The following is a 23,244-nucleotide window of genomic DNA, read 5'->3' as shown; positions in this document are numbered from 1 at the left end:
CAGAACTGGTAGCAAATTCCAGGGATTTCCGCACTTCCGTCATTGCAGAGCCAGTGTCTGTAATATTTGCTAGATCCACATGCACCAGAGTTTTTATTGACTTAACATGTTTGTACAAATTAACTCATTATTTAATATTTTAGCCTCATCCTTACCAAGAGTATCTCTGAAACTGAAGTCCTGATGTTCTAATTACATTTTTCAATACACATAAACATAAAAACATGATTACTCTGAATGTTAAAAGTGCTTACCATCTTCTACCTAAAAGCTTCTCACATACCACTGTGGCTGTGGGGATTCTAGAACTACAGATTTTCAAGTTGCAACGACTTTCGTGGTGTTAGAGTCCAGCCATCCCACTGTGGCTTGACTCCCTGCCAAGTGGTCAGGCAGTCAGTGCTTGGATACTCCAGAGATAGGGAACTCATTCATTTATTCAACAAGCAGATATTGAGTGTAGACACTCAGGGACTCAGCAGGTTAGCTCGACACTATACTAGAAACAGGGGGTAGAGAGTAGGGGGAGAAGGCAATAAGATAAAACACAGCTCCCACCTTCATGCACATAGAAGCCACTGGGAGGACTGCTTACTGTATTTCCCCCATATCTGCTATATATGTTTCCCATTTTCTTTCTCATGTCTATCACAAAAAGGATGATAAATTTAGGGGAAAATGAGACCATCCATATGCAGTTCATGCATAACCCCAAATTTCTTTATATATTTGCAATTTATACATTGGCTGCTCCAAGGCCATTTCCATTGAATGCATTGAATATGCAAAAGTTTTGGGGGTTTGGCACCCCTACTGTTCCTTTCTAAGGATGCACAGAGAACCAGGTGGGGGAAGGGAGCCTACAAACTACTAAGGTACAGATCCTCCCTATTTGGGGCAATCTTTTCCCGCTTCCCTCCACTCTTCAGCCTTTCTCTGTGCTCCTAGAAGCGCTGGGCTACAATCCCTAACTCTTACTGCTCTCTCTGCATACTTATCATGTAATCTATTTAGTTGCTCTTTCTTTGCTGGTGGAGAGGGCATTCCTTTTCATGGGAGAACAGACTCCCTGAACGCATCATTTGTATAGCATGAGGTCTGCTGGAGAGGCCCTGGTACTAGACTCTTCTCCCCTTCTCTCAAATGCACCCAGAAGGGGCCTTGTTAGAAAAATGTCCCCTGTTGAGCCACCCACGAAAGGGAAAAATCCCACAAGATTCAAATCTTGTTGAGTTTGCAAATGAGATGGGAATAATGTCTTTTCTTCTAGAGCAAAATAATAACCATAAACGTTCCTTTCCTCCATTAAACCAAACCAGAGGTAATCTGGTGGAAGGCAAAGCAACCCCCTCCCTGGTGAATATAAAGAACTACCGTTGGGCTGAAGATTTATTATGTGCTAGGTACCGGGGAACTGCTTTGTAGACATTAGTTCACTTATGACTCCCAGCGACTCTATGAGGTTATTATTCCCATTTTATAGATGAGGAAACTGAGGGCCAGGTTAAACACAACTAATTGCTGAACAAGAGTGTGAACCTCCATCTGACCAAAGCCTGTGCTCACGGCCCTATAACTCAGTTGGGCAGGTTCTCCCTGATCAGAGCTTTGTAGGCAGGTTGATTTAAAACTGAATGCTTATTTTGTTTTGTGCAGTGTCCTGGCGCGAATAAAGCTTGGGGAGTAAGCCTGCATGCAGTTGCTCTGTGGTATTACTGTTTAGGTGAACAAGCGCCTGCCGGGGGCAGGAAATGCCAACCGTACACAGGGCCTTTGAGTCCCGAGGAAAGAGACAGCGGCCTGCACCTGAAGCTGCATGTTTGTCTGGGTGAGTTCTTCTGCTTTCTTTTCCAGTGACATCACCCAGACCTTCCTCTTCTGTCTGCAGCGGGTGGCAGCCGCCCTGTTCCGTTCCAGAAATTTCCGCCGCCTCTCGTCGGGATCCTCGTCCACCACCCTCCGCCGGCGCCCCCCTGTGGGCTGGGGCGGTTGTACTGTCTGGGTTGGCTGCATCTGTTGTGTCGCTGGTGAGACCTGTGGGCACGAGACGGAGTGGGGGGATGGGGACAGAGAAGGAACGTGCTGGGTGAGAGAGGAAACCCAAGCTGGTGTTGGAACACAAAGCACAGAGAGCTGATTGCTTTAGTAAGCAGATCGAACTTGTTTTCTAAGAACGAAGTCAACAGTGAAATCATGCTCATGAAAAGAAAAAGCACTGCCAAACTATCTTCTGTGATATTTTGGCAAGACACAGAAATGACTTGTGAAACAGAGTCAAACAGATTTTTCCCTGACAGGCATTTGGCTGAATCATGGCAGAGGAAATATATTTTTTTTTCTCCTTCAGATGTTAAACATGTTTTATTTAAGGTGCGTTTTATAAAGGTTTAACGTGCCAATGCAGGGCTACAGGTGACAACAGAGAGATCAGGGCTCTTGTCACAATATTGACGAGTCTTCTGTCATCTGTAGAAACTCCTTCTGGGCAGGTTTTGAACTTTCGTTTTCCTGGTGTTAAAACCGTGTTGCTAGAACACACCTCTGGGACATCATTACCACTGTGACTCCTACCAAAGAACCCTTTGAAGCCCAGAAAGCAGCTTGAAATCATATTTTTTGCCATTTCAGAGTTCTTAATGCAAAGGGCCCAGCGGGACCGGCAAATTCCAGATGGGTACATCTGCTCCTTGGAGATCTGCCGGAGGCAGGCCTTTTATGCAATGGATGCCCGGCGCAACCCAGAGCCCCGTAATACACCTGTCTGTGCTACAGGGAGGGGTGGCTGGGAATCACCAGATACTTACATTGTAAGGAAACCCTAGGAGTGGCAAAGCACTTCATCAAAAAGTGTTACTATACTTACAGATTCCTTCTAAGAGCTGCAAGGGGCTCAGCAGTGCCTCAAGTTTTGGAGAGTCCTGCCCATATAGCTTTATTTCCCTCCATGAGGCAGACACACAGCACTGAGTGAAATTTCCAAGACTGACTCTTTATGTGTCTGGACACCTAATGCTTTCCCTAATGCACCGCACTCCTTCCCCCTTTCTTCACTCTCCATAAAGGGTGTTTTTTTTTTTTTCCCCTTCTCATTTCTCAGTCACTCAGGCTTATGGCTATAATATCTATAAAGCTGTTTTACAAGAGACATTTAACCTACAGAAATAACAGGCAGAAAAAGTGTTTAAAAGAAAGTGCAGCTACCTTTCCTACCACATTCCAGTTCTATGATTGAAATCAATCAGAATGACTGTAATTGCACTAATAATGGCTACTGGTTGACGTTGGCTGACTGAAAGTGATATATTTTAATCCTAAACTCTATCAAAGCTAATATGACTCACTGTAGAAGAATCAGGCTCAGGACTGAAGTTGGACTGCATCTTGGTAATTTTATTTAAACCAGAGACATTTTCTAAAACTGCTTATTGGTGATTCCTTTCCTCCCAATCACAGAGAAATAACAAAATGAATTAATTGTTGAAGTGGCTGGTGAAGATGTCATCCTTGTTACTGGCAAAGGTTTAGCACTTGTCATCTCAGATGCTAGCTGCTGAGCTAACTGCCTCAAAGCAAAGCATTAGGAAGGAACCTGCGAACCTGGCCACTTTTGCCTGTGCCATTTCTTTTTGAGAATTTGTGATGTCTGGACAAGATTCTCAAGTAGGCAAAACGGTTTGAATCTCCATTGCCAAGACCTTGCATTTGATACTGTATTCTCCCACCCCAACTTCAACCAACCTTTATCTCTGACACTTCTGTGCCTTTTCCCAAGGGGGTACGTTATGTGGTTGTTTCAGGCTCAGTCCAGGTTCAGGGTTCAAAGTGTAGTTTGGATAAGAGAAATTCCTAGTGACTGAGGAGTGACACCAGGACTCCGAAATCACATCCTTACGTGCAAGAGAACCCTAAGACCAGAATTTATGTCCCTGGTAATTATTGTTACTTATTTTATTTTATTTTTTTTTATTTTTTTTAAGATTTTATTTATTTATTTGACAGAGAGAGCACAAGTAGGCAGAGAGGCAGGCAAAGGGAGAGGGAGAAGCAGGCTCTCCACTGAGCAGGGAGCCGGACGTGGGGCTTGATCCCAGGACCCCGGGATCATGACCTGAGCCGAAGGCAGCCGCTTAACCGACTGAGCCACCCAGGCACCCCACTACTTATTTTATTTTTAAAATAGAATTCTGTTGGCATAGATGCTCTGAAGCTTTTGATAAAAAAATAATGAATTGTTATTTCATAAAGACAAATTTATTCCAAGTCATATTAGAATCTCCCAGTTGGGAGGGCCTTAATAAACTTCTGTTCCTAATGCTCTAATCATCGTATGCTTAAGCAATATGACAAGATCTCAGTAATCAGCCAAGTTCACATAATTTAAGAGTGGCATTTTGAGTATTGTCTGAATGATCTTGTTCAAACTTTAACAAGAACAACCTATACTCTTGCCCTATGGGATTAAAAAGCAACTGTTTGTGTAGCTAATTATAATGCAATTAACTAATTACATATACAATTGGCCACTTACTGACTTGAAATGGAGGGCAACTGGCTAATTGGTAATTAGCTAATGAATGGCTTTTATATTCAACTAACAGTTAAACTTGTCTGTGAAGTAACTAAGCTGACAAGGCAACCAAAACTTGATGCTATCCTTTTCCTTAAAAAAGTAAGTACACATGTGAATTTATTTGCCTATCTTTGCACTTCTAGTTTTCTTTGTCCCTTCTAACTGTCTCCATGTCCTACTATGGCGTTTGACTAAAAAGATGCTTTGGACGGCATTTTATTGCTGAACTACTTGCTAAACGTCTATCATATTACTTCAGTTTGGAATTAATCATGGCTAATTCCTGTGTACTGATTCCTGTGCCAAGGGCTTTACAGACATTCTCTTAATACTCCTAAAAGTCGATGAGTTTTGTCTATTATTACCCCATTTTGCAGATGGGACGACTGAGGCTTAGGGAGTTTAGCTAACTGACCACAGTCACACCAGCAAGTAAGGTGGGAAAAGAATTTACAGATTTCTCACTCCAAAGCCTGCACTCTTACTTGCTATATAGAATTCCTCTAACTACCTTTGCAAAAGTAAGCTGACCTAATGAATAAGCTTATCTATTGAACAGATCAGAGAGTTGCTTGTGAATGACCCATTTTGTCGATGGCCGTCCAAGTTTGGTGTGTGTTAGAGGAGAGGGTTCTAAAGCTCCCAAACTGCCTTGGGTGAGGTCTGGAGGCAGATGATGGAGGAGATGGTGAATAAGTGTTATTTGGCGATTCCAAGCTCCCAATACCATTCTGACCCAACTGGTTGGAACCTGGCAGTGTGGAATGGGTGGAGGGGACTGACAAAGGTCATCCTGCTTGAAGATCCAAAGTGTCTGGGGCTAGCCATGCTCCTAGACATGGCCTTCATCCACTTACTAAAACTTACTCAGGTACACGGACCCGCCTCTCTTCGTGGGCTGGGTGACATAACGTCTGCCTGGTCCCCCAACCCTCCTTCAGTTGTGTCTAAATGCTGGCTTTGGCCTTTCTCTAGAACCAACCATCTACAGAGCTTGGCTCTCTGCTCCCTCCAACACATTTCACACTAGGTGGCATGAGTCACCTCTCTTCCTCATTTACACAGCACCTTATGGCCTATCATCCATTACCGAGCTCCTTTGTCTGCCTGGAACTGTTATTCTTTAGCTTTTTAGCATTTAGTGTTATTCAGAAGACTGCCCATCGTATTTAACTTTCATTTTACAGGTGCCAAAATTGAGTCTCTATGTTGTAAAGCACTGCAGTTAAAACCATGGCTAGAATTAACTTATTTTTCTCATTCTTTATTCACATCTTTCTTCAGATGCTTCAATTCTTCCTAATCCTCCCATCAGTATTACTTTTTTAGAGTTACCTTTGTAACACACTGCAAAAAAAAACAGATTTTGGAGAACTGAAGTTTACATTTGCCCCCAGAGACTAGACCTGATATCGATCATATTATTTCTAGAAACTAGGATCTGGGAGGGTCTTACAGGATGCCATTATTTCCTAAGAAAGAACAGAGCTCCCCCAAGAGTGAGAGAGAACACCCAAGCTCATCAAACCAGTTTGCTGCCAATGAACCCTGCATTAGAGCTCGCACTGATAACAACAAGGGGGAAAGAGATCATAAAAGGGTCTACCTGTGCTTGGTTGCCGGAGTGCAGGGGTGGGTGTGGCGAGGTCTGGTGATGTGCAGGGTGCGCGTGAAGGTGGGAGTGGGAGTGATGATGTGGGTGGTTCTGCTGGTGATGGGGTTGAGGGTGAGGATGGTGTGCTGGGTGCTGGTGCTGGTGTGGGTATGGGTGATGGGCTGGCAGTGTCTGGTGCTGATGTGGGTGTGAGTGCATGTGGTGGTGTGGCGTCTGGTCCTGCCGGGAGCCCATCATTTCCATCATGTGTCCCATGGTGTTCATATTCCCATTTGACATGGCAGCTGGGTGGTGAGTCAACGCGGCCTTCAACCTCTGAAACAGAACAAAACAAGAGGGGACAACTGAGGTCAGTCGTGTACAGAAGAGGGATTTTGAATCAAAAGGACTCATATTTCAATTCTATGTTATGGTACTACTGCTAGTAATTGTTTATTGGTTGGTGGTATGACTTTTATATTAATTTCAAATTTCCATATATATCTTAGTAGGCAGGAGGGTCAATGTCAGTTGGAAATGTTAATTCAACTGTCACGGCAGATGAGCTGGATACCCTGTCAAGATTTAGACAGTCTCCTAAAAGGTATTTCCTACTAGTTTCCTACTATCGATTATTCATCGTATCCCATTGGCAGCTGAATGTAAATATAAACCAAATAAAACCAATATGATAATGTCACTGAACAAAGGGCTCATCTGATACAGCACTGTGTTTTGTAAGGCTCACAAGAATAAAAGATTTCTTCCTCTCAAAAGACTTCTCGAACACAAAGAGGAAATAACTTCAAATTTCAGGGTACAGGAATAGTATTGATGTAATTTTAGGACTTCAAATTGGATTCATGATCTATAACTTTCGGAGGCAGTGGGTAGGTCTTCTCGATTTGTTACCATGATATTTCTCATAGTCCCTCCTGATAACCTAATTTTTCTCACACAATAACTTTCTTCTGATTTTGGGAAGGAAGTGAGGGACGTGGAAAGATTTGGATTGCATTCTACAGCTTTTTTGACGGCCGTATCACCGGGCATATTTCTAACACAAAAGCATTATCCATTAACAAGCATACAGACGTGCACACAAATAACTTCTACCTGAATCTAAAGCAGGGATCAGCAAACTTGTCTATAAAAAGTCAGATAGTAAATATTTTTACTACTGCACGCCTTATGCTCTCTGTCACAACTACTGAATTCTGCTCTTTTGGGGCAAATCAGCTGTAGACGGTGTGTAAATCAATGAGCATGCTGTGTTCTAACACAACTTTATTCAGGAACAGGAAGTTTGAATTCCATATAATTTTCACATGACATGAAATGTTATTCTACTTCAGATTTTTCATCATTTAAAAATGTAAAAACCATTTTTAGCTCGTGCGCTGTGCAAAATTAGGCAGGGGGCCAAATTTGGCCCATGGGCCATGGTTTGCTGGCCCCGATTTAAAGAATCAGTTGGTAATCAACTTAGTCACAGTTTCTTGAAAATTGCCTTTTCTTGTACACAGGCAATTATCATCATATCCTGAGGGGCACAATGTGCTAAGTACTGTATAATACAGTTATTCCTTGGAAACGTATCTTCTGCAGTGATGATAGTCTGGTTGGCAAGCTCACACAGGCTCCATGAAGTATTTGCTAGGGGACTCAAAGCTCTCTCCTGATTTGTATTCTTATCTGATTAATGACAGTGATGTGCAATCACTGCAAAAAGGAAGAGTTGTATTTAAATGATGGTCAAAGCAACCCTGCTCCAGCCCTGTACAATATTAATGACTCTCGACTGGGTGGAGTAAGCTATTGATAAATACCAACTGAATTCATCAAAATCTTTAGTTAAATACAAAGAACCTCCACTTGTTTGTTTGTTTGTTTTTTTTAAGATTTTATTTATTTACTTGAGAGAGAGAGGTAGAGATAGCAACAGAGAAAGCACAAGCGGGGAGTAGAGGGAGAAGCAGACTCCCCGCTGAGCAGGGAGCCCAAAGCGGGACTCGATCCCAGGACCCTGGGATCACGACCTGAGCCGAAGGCAGATGCGTAATGGACTGAGCCACACAGGCGCCCAAGAACCTCCACTTGTAAAAGAAAAATAAAATAAGAGGGAGGGGGATATGTGACGGACTCTATCCTAAGATTAGATAATCATTGAAAACATTTCCTACATCCAGATTCAGTGACCATTAAGCCTACTTGCTTCCTCTTTCATGAGTATCAGCTACTGACCTTCATCATAGTAATCCCGAAGAAGTTAAGCTTCCTGAATCCCTGGGAAAGAGGTGGAGGAACAAGTAGAATAATTTCATCACAGTGGGATAATAATAGCATGGAACTTAAAGATTCTTATTTGAATATAACCTAAGCAAAAGAAGTAAAAAATAAAATAAAATGAACTGCTGGACTTCAGATACATGTTTCTTTATCCCAAGAAAAGTTTCCAAATGACATGTCCAAACTTCAGGGTGAAGAAAATTATGAAAAAGATTATATTGAAGTCACTGTTTTTTGGCTGTCTTTTGAAATCGGGTACTGTTGATAAACTTCCTCAACTATTCTTTGTAGTTTCATTATTATGAAAACATACAGCTATGTAGTAAAAAAAACCAACTCCTACAAGAATATGCGGTGAAAGACTAAAAGCCACCTGCCTACCCTTTTCCCACGAAGCTCCACTCCCCCAAGTAACTTGCCTTTGTCCTCCTTAACAGTATATCTTCGACACCTTTCTCTATGAGTGAATCTAGCTAATAACAATGGCTGGCATTACTTGAGCACCCACTGCACACCACTCCTCAGTCTCACTTAATCCTTAGAACAATCCTGCGAGGCTAAAAGAGAGGCTAAGCCCCCTGCTCAAGCTCACACACCACTGGAGAGGTGTAGAGGCATGCTACCTCCACAGCCTGTTCTCTAAACCAAGAAAGAAGGTGCCGGAAGGCATACCATACACATTTGCCAAAAACAGTTATAAACTATGTTATGCCACCTCCTTATCATCAAAAGAAAGGCAGAAAGAAAGACAGGTCTACGATAAAATGACAAGACAAGATGCCATTGGTGCATGGTCCAGCGCATGGTTACTTAGCACACAGTGAAGATCCAGATAAACTCTTTCTGAAACTTGGCAGACAGAAGCGTGAATGTAAGAATTTCCAGGAAGCTCCAGTGCAGCAAAGGATCCTGGGCTTACAATGATCACCTCCTTTGTTACATTTGTAAAGAATGGATACTTGTATTCCCCCTTCCCGCCTTCGCCCACCAATCTGATAAAGTACATGTGTCCCTTCTTCCTGTTCCCACTTCCTCCTTATCCTTGGGTTTATGACCCTTCGGTCTCTCTAATGTTCAGAGGACGTTATGGCTTATGCATAGACACTGAGGGGTGTGGCCCTACCTTCCCATCAGCCCTTGCTCTTCCCACGCAGGCTCCACAGGCCTTTGCATTTGATAGTCTTCTTGCCTGAAACGCTCTTTCCCTTTCTTCATTTTATTTTTATTTTTAAAAAGATTTATTTATTTATTTTAGAGAGGGAGAAAGTGAGAGAGTGCCCATGAGTGGGGGGAGGGGCAGAGGGAGAGAATCTTCAAGAAGACTCCCCACCTGCCCAGCCCAGAGCCTCATGCGGGGCTCCGTCCCCCAACCCATGAGAACATGCCCTGAGCCAGAACCAAGAGTGGGACGCTCAACCGACTGTGTCACTCAGACGCCCCTCTTCAGACATTTTATAGCTCTTAGCTCTTGGCTCCTCCTTAGTAAAATTCTCCCTGGTCTCCTGGTCAAAATCAATTCCTGCTATTGCCTGGTCCCAGTAGGGCCATATTCCTCTTTTTAATTCAGTTTGTAGTTAAGATTTTTAATATGATTATTCAATTCATATCCATCAACGATTCCAGACCATAAGCTTCCAGAGAGCAGGAACCACGTTGGATTTTGCTCAGTTGTTAAAGTCACAGCTTTAGCACAGAGCCTGGTACATGGTAGGCACTAAATTCATATTTTTGGAATGACTGTACAGATGAATGAATGAATGAATGAATGAATGAAAGAAACTTCTGAGGCTCATGAGGATGCAGCATTTTCATCTTGGATCGCTGCAGGTGCTATCTGTCTGGGAGGATGATTTCATCGGTCAACCAAAGTCAGCAGAAAAGAGTAGAGAAGTCATGGAGGCAGACAGGCAGTAGAAGTACTATCAAAAGAGCTTCAGGCTCCATACCCGGCCTGCCCTCCCAAAAGTGATAACAGAAAAAATAAAACGTAAAGAAACAAAAGGAATGTTCCTTCACTTTCTCTTGATACCTTTCCCCTGGAAAAGCGGTACGGAAAATTGAAAAGCGGCTTAGTAGTGGGTCACTAGGTCACCCCTCCAATGCTACAAACAAGTTTTCCACCTTTAATTAGGAGCAAATGGAGCCTGACAAATAAATACCATGCACCAGATCTTCATCTTAAATAATTAGCTTGTCCTGTTAAGGGAAATTACTTGATTGCCTCAAGTCTATTCTTGCATATTTCACGCCAAGACAATAACACTAGCAAGGCTCATAACATTCCATTTACCTATTTATTCCCTCAACAAATATTGATGGAGCTTCTACTATGTGCCAGGCACTGCGTTAGGCACATCATTATTTGCCACTACCTGAAGGAAATGCATAAAACCAAAGCTTTTTCAGCACAGGGGAGAAAACACACACTTCAGCGAGGAAATGAAGACTTTCAGGCATCCCTTAGAGAACCTCAGGCCTTGGGGTTGAGTCCACCGTCCAAGCACCAGCCTGTGTCCTCTTTGAAGGAAAGCAGTGCCAATAAATGATTGGGGCACTTCTGAAAGTCCTAAAGAGCCTACTGCTTCCCTGTATCCTCGTGCCAACACGGATCATTGCAGTCTAAATCATTAAAGTATACCAAATATAGATATTTGTACCCCACCCTTTCAGGGATGATGAATAACCATTAAATGAGTCCAAGCTGTATTTTGCAGAATGATTTTTCTTTTTGAAGCTGAACTGTGTCTTGTTTTAAATAACATTCTACTCAATGCCAAGAAAAGGCAAGGGAGAGAGGGGAAAATTAATGAGCAAATAAACATATATTTTTCAGCTATAAAAACCAGGGCTCTTACTGAGGTGTGGCTGCAAGAGAGAAAAAATGATTCTGTTTACTTTCTCTCATCCTCTACCACATCCATTTATGTGAGAGAGCAAATCAGGAGAGACAGCGAGAAGCCTGACACAGCTGGTTTCAGTCACTAAGGGTCATTTTCCTTCGGTCTGTGTATTTTACAAGATCCTTGTTCACTGTTCCTGATGGGAGAGTGGTGGGCCCGCTGCCCAGGATCTGAGTCCCGGTTGGAAACCAGCTATCGACCTCGTCCCATCCTCTGCTCTGCAACCGGGGCTCCCCCCCCACCCCCCTCTTGAATCTTCAGCTCTGGACAGTTCGCAGTGCGGGGCACTTGGTGAAGCCCAGGTACAGGCGCCCGTCATTACCGCCACCTGGGTGCCTGCATGTGGGCCTGCGTGAGCACACACGCACGTGACACACCCACCCACACCCACTGCAGGCAATTTATCTCCCATTAACAACACGCTCTTGCCAATTAGAAACATTTGTGGAACTGTAAAAACATTTCTTCTCCATCTTCAGCACAGCCGATTGCTTATGTTCTACAGACTCTGAAAGCCAAGGCGAATTAAACATTATTTGAAATTCAGCTGGGTGGGAGTGGGGAAGGTTGGAGCATTCTTTGGAGAAAGGTTTTCATTAAAAACGGCTGTTGGGTTTTGTTCCAGAAAAGAATGTGATAACATCAAAATGTAGTGTTGCGGAGTTGACCACAAGTAAGAGGCTGTCTATATAAAAGCAGGGCAAAATCCGTATTCATATTTCGTTTCGAATACAGGATAATTGCCATCGGCGGCCTCCCCAAGGTATTGCTCGAAATGTAATTTCTTCTTTCTTTCTCTTCCCCAAACATAATTGATCAGGTGAGATGGTCAACACAGGCTTCTGAATGGTCCCTCTGGTCCCTGGTGTGGGCCCGCGTGCCTTCACCAGAGGCGTGCTTGCAGGGTCAATGCCTACTGACTTGCTCTGGGTGTCAAGGATTTCCGATTTTAAGTCTCTGAATTAGGAAAAAACTAAAACAAAAACAAAAAACAAAAAAATCAAAAAACAAAACCTGATATTTATCAACTGAATTTTATGACTATTAAATGGCCGGTTGGGATCCCCAATACTTCCCAAACTTGAGAGATAGGGACGGGCAGAAAGAGACCTGTCACATAGTGCCACGAGTCAGTAACATAAACTTAGAGCTTTATTTTGCCAAGATAGAAATAATTTTTTTATAAAGATTTGTTTATTTCAGAGAGAGAGAACACTAGCAGGGGGAGGGGCAATGGAAGACAGGGAGAGAGAGAGAATCCCCAAGCACAGTGTCCCAGCTGAGCACAGAGCCCGATGCAAGGCTCAATCCCAGGACCCTGTGATCACCATCCGAGCTGAAATCAAGAGTTGGCCACTCAACTGAATGAGCCACCCAGGTGGCCCTAGAAATAGTTTTAATGCCCAGATTCACATCTGAGCTTCAGGATATCCATTGAAAATGATCCTATATCTGATAGTGTCGTGGATCTTAAAATCCACCTTTAGTTCAGGATCATTGTTGAGATAATTAACTAAAATTATACCTAGCTTAATCGCTTAGAATAAAATATGCTTCTTTCAAAACTTTCATAATGTAACTCAGTGGTTTATTTAGCTCTGATGGTTTCATAATTTAAGTATTCATCTGCTTTAGGTTTGGTTTGGTGAATAAATTTCAAATAAGGCTACCAAGTTGGAAGGAGAGATGATCCAGGAAGGGTAAGATGCTATAAAGTCGAGAAGGAAAAAATAGTCATACTCTTTGTCATGTTGTCACTAAAAAGTATTAACTCTGAAGATGTTAGAGATAATGTAATTAGTAAAAAAAAAAACACAAAGAAATTGTATTATAAATCAATAGTACACTGGAAAACGATGCAAGGACATCTCACAAATAAGAATGATACCTCAGAAAAGTAGAACTTCATCAGTTTTAATAAAAGCAAGGAAAAGATTTGGTGTTCGATTTCACTCTCCCATTTTCCACTTGTGGATATAACTTCTAAAATGAGGAAAAGCAGACCTAAATGTTAGGTGATACGTTAAACTGTGGTGGTTAAAAAGCCAAACAAGCCCCAGAGAGAAATCTTAGAAATTTCCCTGCCAGCCTTTTTCCTATTAGTATCTAAATCATATATTAATTACAGTTCTGCAAGAGCAAGTCTTTGAAAATTCTTATTGAATGAAGAAGTTAATGAATGCACATTTATAGAATTATTTTATTTCAAATACCACTTCCCTGCATCTCTTTGACTCAGTGGCTGCCTTTTATAAATCAGCAGGATGGTGAGCATTTTAAGAGGCTGTACGTTTTAGTGAATTTCAGAACAAACTGATGTTCTGAGAGCAGGAGCTAATCGTAATTCTGCTATAAGACAGCTTTCAGTCCTTTAGGTCAGTAAACCGCTTTGCCTCTGTGTGCCTTAATCTACCTAACAAATGAGGGCAGAATCCGGAGCTACCTATTCCATCAGAGAAAGAATCTGAGTTGAAGTCTCTAAGAGGTAGGAATCTACAGGAGAAGTGAGTTGTATGAATGTATAGAATAAAGTCATTGTTTCAGAGGATTTCAAAAGAAGAACAGAAGCCTTGGAGTGAGAAGTCTTGGTTTAGAAGCATGGTTCCATCACCTTGGGCAGTCACCTTGAGTTTCAAATGCCTCCTCCAGGGAATGGGGATACATAATGGGATAAGAAAACGTATAAACCGGGCGCCTGGATGGCTCAGTCGGTTAAGTGTCTGCCTTTGGCTCAGGTCATGATCCCAGGGTCCTGGGATTGAGCCCCGTGTGGGGCTCCCTGCTCAGCGGGGAGTCTGCTTCTCCCTCTCCTTCTGCCCCTCCTCTCTGCTCATGCTCTCCCGCGCGCGTGTGCACACACTCCCTCTCTCAAATAAATAGGGGCGCCTGGGTGGCTCAGTTGTTAAGCATCTGCCTTAGGCTCAGGTCATGATCCCAGGGTCCTGGGATCAAGCCCTGCTCGTCGAGCTCCCTGCTCCTAGGGATGCCTGCTTCTCCCTCTCCCACTCCCCTTGCATTCCCTCTTTGTGTTCCCTCTTTCGCTATCTCTCTGTCAAATAAATAAATAAAATCTTAAAAAAAAAAAGAAAATGTATAAACCATAAGGACATAGGGAATAATTAGTGGAGCAGAGTGGAGTAGTTTTCTGGGTGGTAAAACCAGCTTCTGATGAAAAATAACAAAATGAGATATTAAAAAATATTTTTTCTTAGCGTTAAAATGTTTTACTTTCAACTTTTAAAATTCATAGTAAAGCACAATAGAATATTAATCACTGATGAAAAGGAATGAAATACTGATACATGCTACATCATGGATGAATCTCAGAAACGTTATGTTTAATAAAAGAAGCCAGACATAAAGGGTCATATCTCATATGATTCGATTTAAACAAAATACCTAGAATAGGTAAATCCACAGAGACAGAAAACAGATTAGTGGTCCCAGGGTCTAGGAGGAGGGGAGAATGAGGAGTGACTGCATAATGGGTACAGGGTTTTCTTTTGGGGCCAAGAGAATATTCTGGAACTAGGTAAAGGTGGTGATTGCACATTTTGAATGTACTAGATGCCCCTGAAATGTACACTTTACAATTACATAGTTATATGATCTTATATGACCTGGATGTCAATTAAAACTATTTTAAAAATAAAGCAGAATAAGAATCTCCTCTTTTAACAGAGTGCCAATAGAAACTCTTGACTTCGTCTGAGAATTACTAACACCCACTTTGATGTCACCTTAAGTAAAACACTGTATTGTAAATAATAAAAGCCAAAAAGATATTTTGCCCTAGAATGGCTACAGTCAATGCCAGATTTTTAGTCTATGTCTCAGGGAATTTGACTCCTCTGCAAGACATTGGCACCCTCTTTTCACTACAACTCTGTCATCTTCTAGCTGGCTTAAAACTAAAGAGAAAATGCAGAAGCCTTAGCCACCAACTGTGTGAGATTCAAAGCTGGTAGAGAGTATTAAATACAGAAAGAAAGATTTTGGCAGAATGGCATCAAGGAGTCTAAAAAGAGAAATTTAACAGGGATCAGGGTAACATCTTATGCTTGGTTAACAAAAACAAAACAAAACAAAACAAAACACACAAAACCACAGTACTGTCCAAAGGCAACTTAGTGGAATAACAGAGGATGCAGGAATTTCATGTGAATTTGTAAAGCACCATTATGTAATGCACATGTCAAAACAGCTGATGTGACTTTCAGGTGCATCAATGGAACTAGATTGCAGAACGTAATGCAAGAGAGTGAGAGTCTTGTCTGTTCACCTCTGCACGGGCCATGATGTGCACCATACAAGTCCATGTCCCCGTATCCCTGCCCCCTCTTCCAAAGACCTCAACATCATGTCTAATAGGTGTTGGATTTTCTCTATATCCCAATTCTCAACCGGTGGACATACATGTGGTTACCTTCCTCCCCTCTGTAGTAACACTGTGATGAACATCCTTGTATCCACACATCTTGGCATGTTTAGCTATTTTGAAAAAGTGTTCATTAAAAAAATAATCCAATGAATTGATCAATCCAGTTGGGTTTAGCTTCCGGGCAGAGGTGATGGTGATGATGGTGGTAGTAGTGAGTGTGTGCACGTGCATGCACTGAGGCAAGGAATGGGGGCTGGATGTCTATTAAGGGGGAGCTAAGAGAAAACTGGGCGGGGACACCTGTCAAGTATCAGCTTTAGTTAAAGAGCCTTTTCTTTTTTTTTTTTTTTTAAGATTTTATTTATTTATTTGACAGAGAGAGACACAGCGAGAGAGGGAACACAAGCAGGGGGAGTGGGAGAGGGAGAAGCAGGCTTCCCGCCGAGCGGGGAGCCCGATGCGGGGCTCGAACCCAGGACCCCGGGATCATGACCTGAGCCGAAGGCAGACGCTTAACGACTGAGCCACCCAGGTGCCCCTAAAGAGCCTTTTCATGGGTCTCATTTTCTTATTCTGTCAATATCCCCATACCTAGGTGAGATATTGCCTTATTATAGTTTTAGGGTTCCTTGCTCCTTTCAGGTCACTGAGCTCCTTAAGCTTACTATGGGATGACCTTGGGTACTAACTTGGCTCTAGCAGATATTACAGCCTCCTGGCTGGTTTCCCTGGCAATTTTAAAGGTGCTGAATACACAGTGGGCTTAGAATAAATATTTGTTGATTGCCTGCCTGCCTGCTGCCGGCAAGTCTCCAGGAGTGGTGCCTAACCATGGAATGTCTTTGAAGCGCTGGCCTATAATTTTCTCCACAGAAAGAACACCTTCTGGTGGTGGTTGTGGGGAGAATAATGCCCTTTGTCTTGCTAGCAAACACTGCTCACCCCCAAAAACCCAGCACCTGCAAGCCTGGGTAATTTTAGGTGAGGGCTTATTTCCAGCTTTTATGGAAGAAGAAAGTTCTATTGGAAAAAAGTAATCCTTTGTTATTTTATTTCAGACGAACTTTTAATCAGAAACATAGGCAGTAACATATGTTAGAAAAATATATATGAAACATAGAACTTTGCATCTGTAACTTGCTATGGAAAATCCACGCTAATGCAACATTAAGTTCGGGGTTTTAATTGCACAGAAGTCAGAGAATTCAGAGTTCAAGTTCCCAAGCTTCACTCCACATGTGCATCCCAGGACCCTTCCTGAGTGGAGTGACCTAATTATTTGGCAAAACATGGTGCAATGAAGAGTGATAGAAAGGATTTCTCCTCTCTGTGATACTTCCTATCATCCCAAGTAAGATGGACAGTGGCCAACTTTAGCTACGTAAACTATACCCTTTTTAATGTACAGCAGTCCTTGGTGACCCTCATGATGAACGATGTCCCTGTAATGCCCGAGATGGGAGGTCCAGGTCTTGCCGAAGTGCTACACAGATGAAGCAGCCACTCACCACCACATCCCTGGGTCCTCCGCTGGATCCTGCCCCGTGCCCTGCTGAGGATAGCTGTGTTGAGTGGGCACCGTCCCTACCAGCAGAGGACATCTCTCAGTAATTCAGATACTCAAGCTTCTGAGTCTGAAAGTCTGACTAAAACGCCTCCAGGGGATTCGTAGGGCTTCGTGGACACACCTCTGCCTGGTCCTGAGGAGACTTGTCCAAGAGAGGTGTTCCGCATTGTTGTCCTCCAGTTTCATTCTAGTTGTGGGAAGATGGCAAGATGTGTATTGCTGTCTCTGTTAGAGACATAAGATGTCTGGCCAAGGGGACCACAAACTTATTACAGTAAGAAGTCTCCAGGGGTTTCTCTCTAATTATGGGTAGTAGATTGTGTGAAGTAAAAGGTGTCCTGCCCCTTGGTATCTATATTCAAGTCCATCTAGCATGTTCTATGTGTGTCCAATGCTGTCTTTCTCCTTGGTAAAATGGTAATGGTACCTTCTGGTTCTCCATGTCTCCTTTGCCCCTAGATCTGACCCCTGCCTGAGTTCCCTAAAGTGTGTTAACACTGATATGGGAAGAGGGGAGGAGGGAGAGGAATTGCGGACAGTGGAGGGGGGAAAGAGGGAGACTGTAATAAACTCTGATTCTTAAAGTGTTGCTTAACATCCTTTTCTGGACTTTGCAGGTGTTAGTGGTCCAGAGTCACTGGACCAACAGCCAAATCAACTTGTGGTGGTTCTACTACACTGTTCAAGGAGAGTTCCGATCTGCCTGTGAATGATCTGGATCATACAGTGCTCAACTCAGCAGCCCTTGGACAATACAACAGCACATCTATAAATAGCCCCCAGGCTCTGAGCACATCAAGAATCCCTGATGCCACCTAAGAGCTGCCTGGTCCTGCTGAGCAGAGAGGATCAGAAGATACCTGTCAGACTCAAAATGAAGACGCATCATCACTAACAAAAGCTCTCACAGCACAATCTTTGGTGTTTTAGGCAAATCACACCAGGGAGAATAAAGCTGGGCTTGGGGAAGCCACAACAAAACATCAACACCCATCCCACCCCACTCTGTGTGTCTACGTTTAAGGCATTTCCAAGAGGAGCCATTTATAATTCATGGAGAACCTGGCCGCTGGTGTGTGTATTGAAAGTTAAGCTTAAGGAGAGTGGGTGAATTTTGCCCGAGAAGATGACGGTGCACAGCACTGCCAACCAAAAAGTGAGTAACAACTTCTTTCTGAGCTGATCCAAATCATGTTCGTTCCCACATGTATTTTTAAAATTCCATTACTAATAGGTATTGAAAAATTTCCAATATTCCATGCTCTTCTCTAGTTTTAGAGTTTTCTCTGAAGTTTTTCTTTTTTGTTTCAGGAGGCCTGACCAACAGAATACATGAACTGTTTGGCACATTTTTGAGAGTGGAATCCCAGGCCCTTGCGAAGCTGCCTTTTTATCTCTTTGTTTCTATTGTCTCCCTGGTGTACAATTCAATGAACCAGAGATTTAAATCTACCATTTTACTGCCTAAACACAAATAATGGGGGTGCTGGGCTTGGGAATGTGGAACCATCTCTTTAAATCACATTGTCACAACTGAGCACCAGTCTAAAAATGCCAGATAGAAAGCTTTCTGGGTGGATTTATTAATTGAAAATGGCCTGTCTAAGAATTTATCTTCTAACAAGTTTAAAATATCATTTTCATGATCTGTCTTCTTTTCTGCTCAAGCAATTCCATTTCTGTCTCTAAATTTCTCTTAAGCACCTGCTCACCAGGGGCTGACAATACTATATAGCTCGCCCTAAGTCAGTACCTTCCTTCTCGGGAGAGCAAAGCACTTTGAAGATAGTAAGTAAGCCTCTGCGGTAGGTAACAAAGATCACTCCCCAAGTTCTGGAGATACAGGAAATTCCTGTGACAAAACGTTAAGTCATCTGCTTGGAAGCCACTGCAGAGAAAAGGATTTTTGTCTTAAGATTATGTTTTTGTTTTTGTTTTTGTTTTGTAGATGTTAGAAGCTCTTTTTAAAAAAATTTTAATTCCTTTTTAAAAAAATTTAATTCCTAGTAATTTAATTCCCAGTAATTCCTAGTATAGTTAACATACAGTGTTGTATTAGTTTCAAGTGTACAATATAGTGATTCAACAATTCCATACATCACCCAGTGCTCATTATGACAAGTGCACTCCTTAATCCCCACCACCTATTAACCCATCCCCCACCCACCTCCCCTCTGGTAATCAGTTTGTTCTCTATAGTTAAGAGTCTGTTTCTGTGGTGCCTGAGTGGCTTAGTTGGTTAAGCGTCTGCCTTCAGCTCAGGTCATGATCCCAGGGTCCTGGGATCAAGCCCCACATTGGGCTCCCTGCTCAGCGGGGAGCCTGCTTCTCCCTCCCCTGCTCCCCCTACTTGTGTTCTCTCTCTCTGTCAAATAAATAAATAAAATCTTTAAAAAAAAGAGTCTGTTTCTTATCTCTCTTTTTTCCCCTTTGCTAATTTGTTTTGTTTCTTAAATTCCACATAAGAGTGAAATCATATGGTATTTGTCTTTCTCTGACTGACTTATTTCACTTAGCACTATATTCTCTAATTCCATCCATGTCATTGCAAATAGCAAGATTTCATTCTTTTTTATGGCTGAATAATATTCCATTATATATATATATATACACACACACACCCACAACTTCTTTATCCATTCATCTATTGATGGACATTTGGGCTGCTTCCATAATTTGGCTATTGTAAATAATGCTGCTATAAACACCAGGGTGCATGTATCCCTTTGAATTAGTGTTTTTGTATTTTTTTGGTAAATAGAGAAGCGATTTGAGCCTGATGTTCTTTGTGCTGCAACCTGACAGCTTGTCTGGTTAGAAGAAAGCTCATGGACAATAAAGAGCATGGTGGAGAAGTCAAGAAGGAAGGAAAGAAGCAGAAGGACAGATGGAAGGGAAGAAGACATATAGAAGAGCAGAAAGAGGGGAAGGAAGTCAGCTCTAGCTGGAGCTGGAAAATATGCTCTACTCAAGGGCTCCAAAATTGGTACTTATTAATTTATAATGATAAGGCAGAAAAATTGTAAAAGAGAAGTGAATATGAGACTGAGTCAAAGTGTTTCAAACCCAAAACAAGCTCAATTCCCTTTTTTTAGAGAATTGTCCATTCCACCCTCATTTCCAGATAAATTCTTCACCAAAGGGTATTATCAAGTGGTTTCTTCTTTTTACCATATGCTAGCAAGAGAGAGTCTGGATTTGATGTGGCAGATAAGGAAGAAACTGCCATCTTGTAGGGTTGTTTTTTATATGGGTAACATCGTATATAGACACTTTCCCACTTCTGTAAGGTTTTCAAACCATGCGTGGTTAACCAGAGGCTAACAAAATGGTTAACCAAATGTGTCAACTGCTAAGCCAAGTGGAAATAGTGATGGCAGTTCAAGCACTGGGGAGTTGTTCTCCCATTTTTGGGACACATCCCACCCAGCATTCAGCCTGACTTTCAGAATGGTGTCATGTTTGAGGAGCATGTTTGGGGCTGCTCCCTTCACACGATTGTGAAGCCCAGCTGACCAGGGGAAGGGCCGTCTGCATTTATAGACTGCTTCTCCTTCAAAGCAGATGTTGCAGCTCTGGGTATGAATTGAGACATTTTCTCCAACGTGTCCACAGTAAGTGAGCTCACCGCTCAGTTCTGGTCTGACTAACTGATGGGACAAAGCCCATCAAGTGGGAATCTTTTTAAAGTAGGAGGTAGATTGTTTTTCTTGGTACCATTTCAGTGCCTGCTACTTTTTCCTCTTTCTCTCTTTTCTTCTGCTCCAAAGTATTCTTTGATTTCCTTCCAAAACCCATTCCCTACAGGAAGTATATCATTATTAAGCTTCCTTGGTGGGACACCAAATATTGTATGCTTTGCCAAAGAGGACAACTGTCAATAGTCAAGCACTAAACTTCTTACAGTTGGGTAACATGTGCTATTTAGAGGAGGGCTATTTTTTTAAATGCACTGCATTAATTTGTATTGTTTAGCATTTCAAAATTCTGTCTGGAAATAGGAGGAATATGTACTAAAATCCAACCGTAAACAAAGAAATAAATACTATACTCTTTTGCGACCGACCCCAACTATTTTTCCTAAGGACAAAACAAAGCTTTAAATCAGAATCCAACAAGAGTAAATACATCTAACTGGTTTTGTTTATTCTTTCAAAATCTGAAATTCGATCTGGGCACACAACATTGCTCCGCATGGTGTTTTTGGATGGAAGAGTGGGGAGACACAGACAGAGGGAAACTGGTTGGAAAAGGAGCACGTCTTCATTCTTTTCAATCTTTCTTTTTTCATCCCAGATTAAAAATTTTTCACTAGTCTTAGTTTTTCATTTAAAGACAGGGTGTGGGGTGCCTGGGTGGCTCAGTTGTTAAGCAGCTGCCTTCGGCTCAGGTCATGATCCCAGGGTCCTGGGATCGAGCCCTGCATCGGGCTCCCTGCTCTGTGGGGAGCCTGCTTCTCCCTCTCCCACTCCCCCTGCTTGTTCCCTCTCTCGCTATGTATCTCTCTGTCAAATAAATAAATAAATAAAATTAAAAAAAAATAAAAAATAAAGACAGGGTGTGTATCATGGGACAAAAATCAGGAACCCTAGGAGTACGTATGCATGATCCATGCTGATGACACCAGTATTTATTATTATTTTAATCTATCTTTTGAAGTAACAGACTTCTCTCTGAATCCTAATTTTGGGCCTTGTTTCAGGTGCAGAGATAGAAGTACTCTCTTTCCATTCTACTGTTCTTGCCTTGGTTTTGATCTCAGAATTCAGATCTTTGTAACATCAGTTGGCAATTAATTAAGAACATTATCAAAAGGATATAACAACAGAGAACCTTTCACCTGGTCCTAATAAGGTGTGGTGCTTCCAAAGCACTCACCATTCAAACTCAATAAATGGATCTCTTGGTAAGATTGACCTATTTTAAAAGGGAGACACACCCAGTGAAGTGTTGGCAATGGGACTAGATGACAGGGTTGTAGCATCAGCCTTCTTGATTTCCTTCTAAGTGACAATAACTACCCAGGTAAGAGGCAAACATCTCACATTAAGCAAACTGTGATCATTTCAGAACTTAATGGTTACAAATATCATGAATCAGACATAATTTAGATTTAGATTTAACACTTTCCTGAGTTTCAAGGCTAGTTCAAAGAATACCTATAAAACATCAAGCATGCATGCAAACAAACTCAGTGTAGTACTCATGTCTCCAGCAACAGATATAGGTGGATTCTGTTTATTTTGAGAAAATACAGTTGTCAGGACAACTGAATGAGACATTTCAAATGCAATTTAAAGTCATACTCTTTAAGTACACTAGAAAAACAGTGAGGCTACCATTTTAGGGAGATTAACGCGTCTGATGCACATCTGAGATTTCCACATCCCGTGCTGCCAAAATAGATGCCAATTTAGGAATATGGAAGACTTTAAGTAATTGAATCTCTCACTCTTATATGCTCTTGGGGGGCATGGGTGATGTACACAGCCTGGGCTCTGATGCGCTATGGCTGGTCATTAAATGTTCCATGACATTTTTTTTTTTAAACCAGAAGAGGTTTAACCTGGCTCCACTTCAGCCAGGGTAATGGCAGCCTCCCTCCCAAAGATTCCTTCTACCCTTCCAACTGGCAAACACTTGCTTCATTTCCTCCTGTAGAATAAGGATCATGCAGAATGGCTGGCTGAGCATGGCAGCTCCTCATTCTACACTCTGCTGGCATTTGGGGGGAACCACTCATTCTTTCAACACACATTTACTGTGCATTTCTTATGTGCACAGTAAGAAATACAAAGACAAAGATGAAACTGTTCATTTCCCCCCCCCAAAAGCTTGAAATCTAGTAGTTTCCATTGCCTGTGAAGTGTTATGACATTAGAGATTAAATGGGCCATTTCTAGTGAGATTTTTAGATCAGGGTTGGCGTGCTCTCACCTGAAT

The 23,244-nt window shown here is 42.2% G+C and overlaps 1 protein-coding gene across 1 annotated transcript in view; it reads right to left on the bottom strand.

Moving 5' to 3' along the window:
- Positions 1–23,244, bottom strand: part of CREB5 (cAMP responsive element binding protein 5) — a 319,697-nt gene that overhangs the window by 8,273 nt on the left and 288,180 nt on the right. Inside the window, exons 7-8 of the mRNA XM_021689812.1 lie at positions 6,177–6,500; positions 1,807–2,034 (exon numbers count right to left, since the gene is read on the bottom strand). Coding sequence (XP_021545487.1) covers positions 1,807–2,034; positions 6,177–6,500 — 552 coding nt within the window. The remainder of the gene's footprint in view (positions 1–1,806; positions 2,035–6,176; positions 6,501–23,244) is intronic.

This window comes from Neomonachus schauinslandi, chromosome 12 (assembly GCF_002201575.2).
Source record: "Neomonachus schauinslandi chromosome 12, ASM220157v2, whole genome shotgun sequence".
In the NCBI taxonomy this organism is placed as follows: domain Eukaryota; kingdom Metazoa; phylum Chordata; class Mammalia; order Carnivora; family Phocidae; genus Neomonachus; species Neomonachus schauinslandi.
This window is presented reverse-complemented; position numbering and strand designations above follow the sequence as displayed.